The sequence below is a fragment of the Geotrypetes seraphini genome, chromosome 7, assembly GCF_902459505.1.
Source record: "Geotrypetes seraphini chromosome 7, aGeoSer1.1, whole genome shotgun sequence".
Taxonomy (NCBI): domain Eukaryota; kingdom Metazoa; phylum Chordata; class Amphibia; order Gymnophiona; family Dermophiidae; genus Geotrypetes; species Geotrypetes seraphini.
Genome location: NC_047090.1, coordinates 193,547,513 through 193,561,549, shown reverse-complemented (window position 1 = coordinate 193,561,549; position 14,037 = coordinate 193,547,513). Strand labels below are relative to the sequence as shown.

General features: G+C 44.1%; 1 protein-coding gene across 4 annotated transcripts in view; it reads right to left on the bottom strand.

Annotated features, from left to right (window-relative positions):
• Positions 1–14,037, bottom strand: part of MLH3 (mutL homolog 3) — a 182,821-nt gene that overhangs the window by 122,297 nt on the left and 46,487 nt on the right. The window contains exons 2-4 of one of the 4 annotated variants that reach the window (XM_033952509.1): positions 5,816–5,914; positions 1,985–2,061; positions 1,616–1,720 (exon numbers count right to left, since the gene is read on the bottom strand). In XM_033952509.1, the coding sequence (XP_033808400.1) occupies positions 1,616–1,720; positions 1,985–2,061; positions 5,816–5,914 (281 nt within the window). The remainder of the gene's footprint in view (positions 1–1,615; positions 1,721–1,984; positions 2,062–5,815; positions 5,915–14,037) is intronic. The other 3 variants (XM_033952510.1, XM_033952511.1, XM_033952512.1) reach the window with 3 other exon arrangements.

Sequence of the window (14,037 nt, the reverse complement as noted above, 5' to 3'; positions counted from 1 at the left end):
AGGTAATGTTCACAAATGGTTCCAAAGCTTCCTCAAAACACGAACATACAAAGTCAAATCAAAAGAGCACATATCCGAACCATGGTCAAACCCATGTGGAGTACCACAAGGATCACCATTGTCACCCATATTATTTAACCTCTTCATAGCATCCCTAGGCATAACCCTAGACGCCCTAAACACAGTATCATTCAGCTACGCAGATGATATAACTATCCTCCTCCCCTTTAATATTCAAGACCCCTTATCCACAAACCACCTGAAAATGATAATGGAAACGGTAGAAAAATGGATGTCAAGTCATAAACTAAAACTGAACTCGGAAAAAACTAAATTCCTACTACTGGAAAGGGAAAAAAAACCATCTCTCACAGAACTAGAAGTAAATACAATCAAGTACCCAATGCAAAGCACACTCAAGATCCTGGGAATTCTACTAGACAGAAACTGCACAATGCAGTCTCAAATCCACAAAATCATCCAAAGAGCATTCTTCACAATACGTAACCTAAGAAAAATAAGAAAATTCTTCAACAAAGATCAATACAAGATATTAGTACAATCCCTAGTACTGAGTATTGTAGATTACTGTAACAGCCTATATCTATCATGCCCAAATTACCTGATAAAACAATTACAGACAGTTCAGAACACAGCCCTCAGAATCGTCTACTCACTAGGCAAATATGACCACATCACCAAAGCATACCTAGACTCACACTGGCTACCAATAAAAGCAAGATCCCAGTTCAAATTCTACTGTCTACTATACAAAGTAATACATGGAACAGCACCCAGCTACCTAAACAACAGACTACACCGTAACCTCTCACACAGATCAAGGAGAACTCAGAGCCTATTCACTCACCCCCCTCTCAAAGGAACACGACGAAAGAAACTATATGACAGCCTTTTAGCGACACAGGCAGCAAAGATCGATACTACCATCACCAATCTACTGACCAAATCAATAGACATTAAAGCATTCCGAAAAGAAATCAAAACTCATCTCTTCAAAAAACACTTCCCATCATCATAACCTCACAAAAGTATTAGAAAATGCTCTCACGACTACTCTAACACCACCACCAGCAACACCCGAATCCGGACAGTATTATCTCTATTCGTCTAAACAGCAGAATCCGGACAATATTATCTCTATTCGTCTAAACAACCTATCACTATCTACTATCTACTACCAATCTATCCTGGAAAAGTCAAGAACAACAATTGTAACTTAACGCATTCTTGATTATATGTACTGCAATGCTACTGGAAATGTCCAGTCTTCTAACTTGTAATCCGCTTAGAACCGCAAGGCACAAGCGGAATAGAAATCACTAATGTAATGTAATGTAATGTAATATCTCAATTTAGGTGCTTGAAAACTGTCTCCATGATGACTCTGCAATCTAGTAAACAATCCAAAACTGCATATGAATGTTATAGCACCAAGAGAAAGACTACACATAAATCTTGCTCTTTTACTGTGACTGACCCTGCACATTTCCTCTCTCTTTGTGCAATACCAATAGTTCCAATAGCAATAATCACTTGAGAGTAAGTACTCTCTCTCTCTACAACAGCAGGGCTCTTTGGTTATGTTGACTCTTACCTTCATAGAATGAACCATTTCCTTGGTAAAACGATACGGATATAAAATGTTGTGAATTTTTACTGCCAACCTTTGAGCCAGACAACTACTAACATCCACAGCAACCTGGGGAAACATCAGGAAATACAACAAAAACATCTGACAACATCAAAAATGTTTGCTAAATAACGGATAACATAACATAGTAGATGACGGCAGATAAAGACCCGAATGGTCCATCCAGTCTGCCCAATCTGATTCAATTGAAATTTTTTTCTTCTTCTTAGCTATTTCTGGACAAGAATCCATCTCAGATGAGCCCATTGCCATTTCAAATTCTAGTCTTGGTTTGCTAAATTCAAATTCCTTTTACTGCACGAGACTGCCTACCTCAGATTGGCGAGCAAAGACTGGATTCTCCCACTCCAGGAATGATGATTGGAGAGAACCATTAGCAGCTTCATCATCTGTGACAAAAAAGCAGAGCAAAAAAAGATTCTGAGAGAAGGCTGAAGTATGCCTAAGGGCTTTCCCATCCAATCCTAGACAAATTCTCTGTCTACTGAACCTAGCCTACTTAGGGCTCTTTTTACAAAGCCGCGCTAGCGATTTAACGTGCGTAATAGCGCGCGCTAAACCACCAGCCACGCTAGCCGCTAACGAGCTGTTGTAAAAGGAGCCCTTAGTCTACCTAGAATAATTTTCTTTCTGTTTGTGTTTGATTTATTTCAGCTCCTCACTCCCCAAACTTCCACCCTCTCCAGGCTCAATCTTTGATTTATTGATTTTAAGCAAATTAAGATAGGAAATTTTTCACAATAGGGCTTGAGGATTTTCATCAGCAAGTGAGTAATGTTTACCAATAGATAAAGGCAAAGAGACAGTGTGACAAGGCAGTGGCTGTTGCCAGAAGGATGCTGGGCTGTATAGAAAGAGGCATAGCCAGTACAAGAAAAGGTGTTGATGGCCCTGTATAGGTCGTTGGCGAGGCCCCACTTGGAGTATTGTGTTCAATTTTGGAGACCATCTCTGGCAAAGGATATAAGAAGACTTGAAGAGGTCCCAAGGAAGGCGACGAAAAGGGTAGGAGCTTTGCACCAAAAGACGTATGATGAGAGACTGGAAGACCTGAATATGCATACTCTAGAGCAGGGGTGTCAAATGTAAAACATAGGGTAAATTGCGGGCTGAATTTTTTTATTAAGATACTTAGGGGTCTTTTTATTAAGGTACGCTAACCGATTTAGTGCACGCTAAATGCGCACCTTAATAAAAGGACCCCTTAGTCTTAGTAGAAGTATAGGGTTACAACCCCTCCAATCCCACACCAGCTCTGTGATATAAACAAAATAATTAAAAAAGACTTTTACTCTCTCTTCCCAACAACCCTCCTATCCAATATCTCTATCCCCCCTCTACATCATCCCTTGTGTCCAACTTCTCTCTCTTTTTGCTCCTTCCCTCCCTAAATCCCATTGTCCACCATCTCTCTCCCTCTCCTGTTTTAGCCACACTAACAACTTGATTTCCAAACACAATGCATATGAATAGTGAAAACTTTTGCTATTAGCTTTTAAAAAATTTCATTTTACTAGATGAGTCTAATTTAGGACTGGTTGCTCTATTTTTGCCCATGTAAGAGCCATCTAAGTCTTTGAGAAATCTAATGTAGAAAAAGGCCCATCCCTCATAGGTTGTGAAAAGTCAAGGTCTTACCTTAAGCTAATTTCGGCAGCCTACGGAGAGGATCGCTGGTGCTGAAGTGATCCTTGCAGGCTGCCATCGTCCTGAGCACCACGTTCCCTCTGCCGTGATCCTGCCCCTCCTCTGACATCAGGTGCAGGATCGCGGCCGTCCCTCCTCTGACATCAGGGGCAGGATCACGGCAAAGGGAACGTAGTGCTCAGGACGATGGCAGCCTGCAAAGATCGCTACAGCTATGGCGATCCTCTCTGCAGGCTGCTGAAATTAGCTGAAGTTAAGAGTGAGAGATACTGCAGAACTTCCCGAATCGCACTCTGTCTGCCAGCGTGCCAACTTAAATTAAATTTTTGTAAAATTGTCTGGTGGGCAAGATTTGGCCCATGGCCAGAGTTTGACATGTTTGCCCTAGAGGAAAGGAGGGACAGAGAAGATATGATTCAGACATTCAAATACTTGAAAGGTATTAACGTAGAACAAAACTTAGAAGCCGCATCCGCTGCCCAATGGCGAAGCCACAAGGACCGACGTGACACCACTGCCAGAGCCATCTGTTTAGCTGAAGCGCAAATGACATCATACAAGGCATCTGCCACGTACACCAAACCCACCTCCACATCTGGGAATTCTGGAAGCAGGGCAGCACCAGCCTCCACGTGCTGCACCCACTGCAGACAGGCTCGAGCTGCATACGAACTACACATCGCCCCTGCAAAGTCAGGGCTGCCACAAACGATGACTTAATTGACTCATCTATCTTTCTGTCCTGTGTGTCCTTCAAAGCAACCCCCTCTTTCCACCAGAAGGGTGGTCTTTTTGGTAACCACCACCACCAGCACGTCCACTTTAGGTAACTACAATCTCTCCATCTCATCCAGCATCAGCGGGTACAACTGGCACATCGCCTTTGCCACTCATAATCCCGCCTCTGGAGAAGTCCACTGAGCCTCAATGAGCTCCTTCGTGGCTTCATGAACCAGAAAGGACTTGGAGAGCTTCTTTGTGCCAGCCATGAGAGGCTAAGGTGGCGCAGACAACTGTGGCACGTCCTGAGAAATCTGTAGCCCCAGGAGCACCTTACTAATAAACGTGGGCAGCTCCTCTCTATGAAAAAGACAAAGGGACATGGGGTTGTCTGCCTCATTCGACAGACTCCCCTGTGTCCAAATCATGCAAATCCTCATCCACCACGGAGCTCGTGAGAGGAGACGACCTATCATGGCTCCATACAGGGTCTACCACCACTGCGGTTTCCATCCTGCATCTTTAAGCACTCGTAAGCCCTGACCCCAGCAGTCCCTGATAGCTGGTCTGTTAAAAGGCAATCGACCCGGGAATCCATCCTTGGCGGAACCGCAGCAGATCTGTGCATAAGAAAAGCCTGATGCATCAATAACACAAAATCTGGGGAAAATGGCATCGCCGAACAACCAGAGTGTAGAAGTGCCAGATCCAGTGAGCCCAGCTCAAAGATGCTGCGCTAATATCCATATCTGCTCCTAATTCCTGTGCATGATCCAACAAACCCGAGGCCAGCCGAAGTAGGAACAAACGAAACTGCCTCAGGCGCACGGGAAACCACACTGCCTCTGCCACCATTTTGGATTCCACAAGGGCACTGTCCGGAGCAGCCCACCATACACAGGCCCAATGGCAAATGCTGCTTTCCGCAGAGCAAACACTACTTAACACCCTCTGCAGCAATGAGACGTGTAAATAAAAAGCGCACATGAAAAATGCACACCGTACTCACAGAACCCACACACCTAACACCCGCACACAATATAAAAAGAATATATACTCACAATTTGCAGGGACAGTAGTTGCAGTGTGAAAGAGAAAGATAGTGCAAAACACTACTCCTTCTAAACGGTCTCTCTCTTTTTTTATTTAAACCAACTGGGAAAGAAGAAAAAATACAGAGACCATAGAACCCTCAAACACCGGAGGGAGGAGAGGGGGTAGGGACTGGGGGGGGCAGGTGTAACCCCCAAAGCTGGCACCACTCAGACAGGCACCCATGCAATAACTGAAGCCGTAGCAATAGTGAAATCCACTTTTTCAGTGAATTTGACTGATTTTCAGTCAGTAAAGCCAGGAGCCCAAAGACTGGCATCCATCCTCCTGCTGGAGATAGAGCATACTAAATGTCAAAAAGGGGTTCCATCCAAGAGGAGCACCTACAATTCTGTTCTCTATCTCCACCTGCTGGTAGATATGCGATATTCCACTAGTCTTCTGGATTCATCTGCTGCTGTTGCTAAGGAAAATGTAATTTCAAAACATAACATTAAAAAATGCCATGTTGAGACAGATCAATAGTTCAAGTTACCCAAACCAGACCAGGTTGCTTGAAAGAACTGGGAGGTCCATGAAGTCTTAAATGGCTATATGTGCATATGATTACTTCCAGATATGTTTTTTCAACACATCTTGGCTTCTGTACTTGACAAATCCAAAACTTAGCTTTGTGTTGCTATTTTATAATGTACACTTACACCTAAAACAGTATGAGCCTACCTCTGTACTTCTGTCTTGCCACATCCCTCTCTTCACGAGGTCGAGGAAGAAAGGGTAAAAGCAGATCACTCCTAAAGGGGTGACATCTGTACTGGAACCCTAAACATATAAAAGAGACTTCAAGTCAATTTGGTCTTGTCCTTTCAAGCATCAGAAGTTTTAATCAGAATACGGGTGATGTATATGGCAAGATGAGACACTTTGGAACTTGAATTTTAACTACAATCAAGTTTCTAAATTGGCATTTCAGTTCCTCAGTGCAGCTTTTTCCAACCCTTTGCTTAAAGATCCTGATCTCTCCAGCTGGAATCTTTTATTGTTAAGTCCAGAGACAACTATGCATGTAATGCAGAAATCCTTCCTAAACCTTCAAAGGTTTACAAAAGTTAAGTATTACAGAAACTGGGGCTGAAGCCATGAGGATTACAATTTATGAGTAATGCAGTCATTTTAATATGTGAATTTAAAAATGTATTCGGTACTTAAAACAGGAAGATTATATTAACTCAAAGATTTATATTCTGCCTTTTTCATCCAAGCTGATATAAAGCAGATTTCAAGCTATACAATTATGAACACTATCCTCTAGAACTCATAGAGAGGCATAATCAAAACTTTGAAATGTCCAAAAACCTGCATAAGTCGGCACATGGACGTCCTAATAGTAGGACTGTCAATAATCAAAACAAACTTTCTGGATGTTCAGCAGCACTTCTAAGCTACTGTGCGTCCAGAGCTCAAAGGGGCATATTGGGAGGTGTGTAATGAGTGGGAATCAGGCGGGCTTCTACCTGGACATCTTGAAGCAATAATTGAAGCTTTTTCAGGACATCCTAGGTGGAACTTACGTGCTGGAACTTAGACCAAAGTAAAACATAAGAACATAAGAATTGCCACTGCTGAGTCAGACCAGTGGTCCATCATGCCCAGCAGTACGCTCACGCGGCAGCCCTCTGGTCTAAGACCAGCACCCTAACTGAGACTAGCCCTACCAGCGCACGTTCTTGTTCAACAGAAACTTGTCTAACTTTGTCTTGAATCCTTGGAGGGTGTTTTCCCCTATAACAGCCTCTGGAAGGGCGTTCCAGCTTTCTACCACTCTCTGGGTGAAGAAGAACTTCCTTACGTTTGTACGGAATCTATCCCCTTTCAACTTTAGAGAGTGCCCTCTTGTTCTCCCTACCTTGGAGAGGGTGAACAACCTGTCCTTCTCTACTAAGTCTATCCCCTTCAGTACCTTGAATGTTTCGATCATGTCCCCTCTCAATCTCCTCTATTCGAGAGAGAAGAGGCCCAGTTTCTCTAATCTTTCGCTGTACGGCAGCTCCTCCAGCCCCTTAACCATCTTAGTCGCTCTTCTCTGGACCCTTTCAAGTAGTACCGTGTCCTTCTTCAGGTATGGCGACCAGTGCTGGACGCAGTACTCCAGGTGAGGGCGTACCATGGCCCGGTACAGCAGCATGATAACCTTCTCTGATCTGTTCATGATACCCTTCTTTATCATTCCTAGCATTCTGTTTGCCCTTTTTGCTGCCGCCGCACATTGTGTGGACAGCTTCATCGACTTGTCGATCAGAACTCCCAAGTCCCTTTCCTGGGAGGTCTCTCCAAGTACCGCCCCAAAGGTGACCAAACAGACAAGATGACCACTGGAGGGTTTAAGACATGACCCCCCCTTACTCCCCCAGTGGCTACGAACCCCTCCCACTATCCAAAGATGGGAGGGAAAACAGCCCTCAGCTGATTGTGGCAGAGAAATCCACATCTGCTGAGACAGTTTTGGGGATTCCTGCAGGCTCAGCTAAAGGGGATTCCCCCTGCCAGGATCAGCTGGAGCACTACACCCCTTCCCCTGACTCCCTCCCCCCCCACATTCCTGGATCCCCCCATCACCACTGACACAAGGCAACACCACCCCCACACCTTCATACCTTCCGATGCAAAAATCAGCAGGAAGGAAGCACATTCCCTCCTGCCTACAGGGCCACATGCTAAAAATGAAAGCCCTTCCCCCCTTCTAATGCATCCTGGGATACAGTGAGAGGGGCCTAAGACCTTGAGTGGCTCAAAATGCCCACAACGTCCAACCTTGAAAATGCTCTTCATAGTATACATTTCCAGGAGGAAAAAATTAGTTAAACTAAATTAGCCAGACAATCCACTGTTAACTTGACTACCAATTAATTATGTTGCTTCCAGTCATCACTGCAAACATGCTACTGCCTAAGAATGAACCAATATTCCTCCAAGAACCCTTGTACACCATTCATTCAAGCTAAAAAAAAACTCGAGCCTCCAGACATTAGAATCAGCAACACGAGGAACTGAAGAGTGAAATTTGGACATACTGCTAATTCCCTTTCCTTGAATACAGCCAGACTAGAGGAAACCAGCTCAGTAATCATTAGTGAAGATATGAAAACTGCCAATCAGGTGGAGAAAGCTTCATCCAAGGCTAGACAAATGCTAGGTTGCATCCGGAGAAGTTTTATCAGCCGTAAGCCTGAAGTCATGATGCCATTGTACAGGTCGATGGTGAGACCTCATCTGGAGTACTGTGTTCAGTTTTGGAGGCCATATTATCAAAAGGATGTGAAGAGAATGGAGTCGGTTCAGCGTATAGCTACCAAGATAGTCTCGGGACTTAAGGATCTCCCATATGAAGAACTTCTAAGCAGGCTGCAGTTATATTATCTTGAAGAACGCAGAGAAAGGGGTGACATGATAGAGACATTCAAATATCTTACGGGCCGTATTGAAGTGGAGTAAGATATCTTCTTCCTTACGGGGCCCACGGCAACCAGAGGGCATCCGTTCAAACTCAAGGGTGGGAGATTTCATGGTGACATCAGGAAATACTTCTTCACCGAAAGAGTGGTTGATCGATGGAATGGTCTTCCACGTCAGGTAGTTGAGGCCAGTAACGCACTCGACTTCAAGGGACGATGGGATAAACATGTAGGTTCGCTCCGGGGAAATGCTTAAAAAGAGGGTTCTTGTTGAGGAAGGGTTCTTGGAGTGGGTTCGCTCCGGGAAATTCTTAGAGGGAGGATTCTTGTTGAGGGAGGGTTCTTTGAGTGGGCAGACTTGTTGGGCCGATGGCCCTTTTCTGCCGTCATACTCTATGTTTACAATACAGTGTCTTATATACTACAATTCTCTGAAAGGAATCTATGTGGTTTACAAGAAGACGGAAGTTACATTTTTAGAGTGGGTAGTGACTGTTGGAGAAAGATAAGAGTAGTTATAGGGAGAAGAGGTATGTTTTTAGTTTCTTCCTAAGTCAAGGTATGTGGTAGGTTGTCTTAAATGTAGTAGCAGTTTGTTCCAAATGTGGGGAGCTTGATATTTGAAGGTGGTTTCAAACATCTTTTTCCGTCGTATTTTTTTGAGGTGATGAGAGGGGTAGTTTGAAGCACTGTGTTTTGCATGAATTGAAGGAGGAATGTGGTACTTTGATATCAGATGTTAGTCCTTCTGAGTTTTCTCCATTGATCACTTTATGAACTATGCAGGCTATCTTGAATTGGATTCTTTTGTTTATTGATAGCCAATGCAGTTGTTCCAATAGTGGACTTGCCCTATCATATCGATCCTTTAAGAGGATTAGTCTTGCGGCTATGTTTTGTAGTAGTTGGAGTCTCTTGCGTTCCTTTTCTGTAGTGCCACCATAAAGCGAGTTGCAGTAGTCCAAGTGAGTTATTAGGATAGATTGCGCTACTTTCCTGAAATTGGTCTCTGTTAAGATTAGTTTGATTGCCTCAGTTGTCTCATCTTAAAGATGACTTTTTTCACTAGAAAGGTGATATGTATGTTGTAGGTTAGGTTTAAGTCAAATGTAACTCCCAGTACTTTGGAGGAATTTTCTATGTTCAAGTTCAAGTTTATTATTTGATGAATCGCCTATATAAAACTTTCTAAGCGATGAACAATTTTAAAAACAACATTTTAGAGGACAAATATTATTAAGACACAAGTAAAAAGTTAAAATACTTATAACGCATTGTAAATTTCTTAATACATGTGGCTTAGTGACAAACATGATATAGAAGGGAAAGGGGAAAAAGTTACAATTTTCTCAACAGAAGAACATAAAAGAGGTAAGAACACGAGGAAGGGGGGAAAAAGGGGAAAAAAAGAAGAGAAGCACTTTCATAAAACACTTTGAAGCACCAGTGCACTTTGAAAAATTTAGCACACCTGTTTCTGTCGGTTTTGAGTGTTGAAATGAACTGTGCTCTTCTAATGAAAAAATTCCCAACCATGAAATATTATTGAATTATAAAGGCTTTTTAGATTTTCAATTTAATTAATTTAATTTAATAGGTGAATGAAAATTGATTAAAGATTAGGTAAGGAGAGATATCAATTTAAGGAATTAATAATAAATTATGGTTTTAGTTATGGTAGGGGGAGGATGGGTTCAAGCCGGTGATGTAATTAGGAGTAAGAGAAAATGACTTTCTTTCTCTTGGAAGAAATCCCAGAATGGGAAAATTATTCCACAATCTGAGGCTTGTTCCTGTTTAATTAATTAATTAGAGAAAATCACCTGCAAGGTCATTTTGACTTCTATTAATAAGTAACATAGTAACATAGTAGATGACGGCAGATAAAGACCCAAATGGTCCAGAGGTAAAACATAAGACAGAGCAGCGGTTTTTAATCTTTTTTTTTTTTTTTTTACATTGTTAACATAGTAAATGACAGCAGATAAAGACCTGCCATTTGCTCCCAGCTTCAAGTTCCGGTACGGTAAGGAGGAAGTGCTCCAGTCCCTTCTTGCCCCATCAGAATTGCTGCCGAAACCCACCCACCGATATCCAGATGCAGCTCACTCCACATCAAAGGACCTGCAGCCAAGATGAGAGCTATTTGCTCCTAGCTTCTAGTTCCGGCAGGGTAAGGAGTAAGTGCATAATTGCTCCTGATCCTTCTTGCCGCATATGGGACAGAGACCGTAGAAGTTTGTCCAACATTGGCTACACTGCCTCAATGCTGGAGTCACTGTCAAAGCTAATTCCAGCCCCTCCTGATCTGTCTTGCCAAATACAGGACAGAGACCATAAGATTCTGTCTGGAATCGTCTTCACTTCCCTGCTGCTGGGGCTTCAATTTAAGCATCACAAATGAAGTTATAGTTTTTTTATCTATTGAGTTTTTGTTCTCACACTTTTAGTTGATCAATTAAGCCATCAAATCCTCTTTCTAAACTACCTGTCTGCTAGTGACTGTTACCCACCAAACATGTCATTAAAATTACAGTACCAATAACGGTCCTTAATAACTGCCTTCTAAAAAGTTTCAATAAATTGCCACAAATTTCAAAACCTCTCTGCTCCGCCCCTTCTCACACATCAGCACCAAGCTTTTTTTAAGCTTGGTGTCAGCTTGCTCTTTTCAAAGCATTACAATCTCTAGCTCTGCCTACTCTCAAACTCATATCAGCTCTTTTCCTCTCTTACAATTAATTCTGGGCTGGGAGCTTGCTCTGCCCCTTCTCACACATCAGCACCAAGCTTATTAAAAAAAGCTTACGCTATCTAAGGTGCAATCAAAGGCACATTTGCGCTATCCTTGCAACTTCAAAGTTTTTATTGAGACTTGGCTGATCTCAACTACCGTTTTTTCAGAATGGTAATTTTCTTTTCTTTTTTTATCTTCCTCTTTTATCAACATGTACCTTTTAAAAGTTATGTTAACTTGCTCAATCTTTTTTTGAAATTCTTTATTTAAACACTGCGCCCAAGCAAACAACAACATGGCAAAACCATAAAAGCAGTAAAACAGTGTACACATTATACAAGAAAACAAAACCCCTCCCTCCCTCCAAGAAAGAACCTCCCAAATCCCATCCCCTACCCAGGCCCAACCCCCCCAGAGAACCAGCAGAATTGCCCCCATCCCCAAATGACAGCACAAACCCCCTCCCCTCCCCCCCCCTGTTAGAAAAAGCACAAGAAAAGAGTAGGAAAAGGGACAATAGTCAAAAGCATACTGGAATCCCCAATGAAATATCAATCCTTCAGGGAGGCCAAGGCAGGTAAGGCAGACTTACCCTCCACCTCCAAAAACCTACCCCAGAGATCCTCAAACTGTCGCCTCTGGCGGGTGAGTAAAGCGGAAAGCCTAAATTTCTCACAAACCCATCCCGATTTCACTCGCATCATCTCCACCGTGGGTATCGTGGGGCTCTTCCAGTGTGCAGCCAGCACCAACCTAGCAGCTGTAAAAGCCAGACGCGCCAACTTGTCTTGCGTAGCCTCCCCTTCCCCCGGGAGTATCCCCAACAGAGCAGTTTCCGCTCTATATGTCAGTTGGCATTGAAGAAGTTGCCCCACATAGCTAAACACCGGAGTCCAATAGCCCACAAGATGAGGGCACTCCCACCACATATGAAAGAACGTTCCCCGGAGACCACACCCTCTCCAGCACTCCCCTGCACACGAGGTATACATCTTGTTAAGTACCATCGCACTAATAGCTTAAGAGCATTCTCCACCAGCTGCAGAGCCACTGCCACATGGTGTATTCGCAATGCAATTTGTTCCCATTCCTCTGCCGTATAGGTGAGCCCCAAATCCTTCTCCCAGGCCCGCATATAAGAAGTCTTCTGATCAGGTTCAGCATGTAATAAACGATACAGCGTCGAGATGCAGCCCCGTCGCACCGGATCCCCCAACAGCAGCTCAAAGCGCGAGCGCCGATAAGCGTTACCGTCCCCCGCTCTAATACGCATAACATAGTCCTTCACCTGTAAGAAGGGGAATAAATCTCGCTGCTCAAGGTGAAAAGAAGCTTGGACCTCAGGAAACCCTTTGATGTGCTCCCCCTCCAATAACTGGCCAAAGCACCGCAGCCCGCCACGTTCCCACCTACGAAAGACCCCCCCCTCCCTACCCGGAAGGAAATCCTCCGCATACCGAATAGGAAGGAAATGTAATCCCCTCAACTTACCCAGCAACTTCCGCGTGGCCCCCACCCATACCCGCAACGTCCATCGTATAAATGGATTAGAAATGGTAACAATCTCCCTCTCTCGTAGACCCACCCATGGTAAATAAGACAAAACATCTATGCCCCTGGGACCCCCCAGGAGACCCTGTTCCACCTGAACCCACAATTTAACCGGATCCGCATGCCAATCCACAACCGCCCGAATTTGTGCAGCCCGATAATACAGGTCCAAATTGGGTATCCCCAAGCCCCCCTCCTCCTTGAATTTGAACATGGCAAATCTCGCAACCCTGGGACGCCTACCCCCCCATATAAAGCGCAAAAGATTCCTGTGCCAACGTAAAAAATACACTCTGGGAATTTCGACAGGAAGGACTTGAAAGAGATAAAGAAATCTGGGAAGGATCATCATGCGCACCACCTCCATTCTGCCCATCCAAGAAAGGTACAAGGGATCCCATCTAGCAAGATCCTGCCGCAAAGCCGAAACCAGAGGTAGATAGTTAAGTCGGAACAAATTGGACCACTCCACCCCCAACTGGATCCCCAAATATCAAATAGGGTCCGACACCCACCGAAAAGGGACCTGACTTTGCAATTCCCAAGCCGCCTCATCCGGCACCAAAATGTTCAAAATCTCCGTTTTAGCCAAATTAGCCTTAAAGCCAGAAATCCGCTCATAATCCCGCATCAAATCTTGTAGAGCCAGAAGTGACTGCTCCGAACCTTCCACTATGGCCAAAATGTCATCTGCAAAAAGGGACAGTTTATGCTCAACCCCCTGCACCTGAACACCCCGTACAAGCCTAGACTGGCGAATTCGTTGTGCCAAAGGTTCAATCACCAAAGCAAACAACAAGGGAGAGAGCGGGCACCCCTGTCTCGTACCCCTATGAAGCTCAAAGGGCTTCGTGTATACCCCATTAACTTTGACACAAGCCATTGGAGTATGGTAGAGAGTAAGAATCCAGGAAATAAAGCGCGAACCAAACCCCATCTGGCGCAAGACAGCTTCCATAAACGTCCAATCCACCCTATCAAATGCCTTTTTGGCATCCACCGCTACAGCCACCCAGGGTGACCCCGATCTCCATGCTTCCCACACCAAATTCAACACGCGCCGAATACCATCTGCCGCCTGGCGTCCCCCAATGAACCCCACTTGGTCAGGATGAATAAGTACTGGCATATGAGCAGTCATCCTATCTGCCAAAATACGGGCCAAGATTTTGGTGTCAATACCCAGCAAAGAAATAGGGCGATAA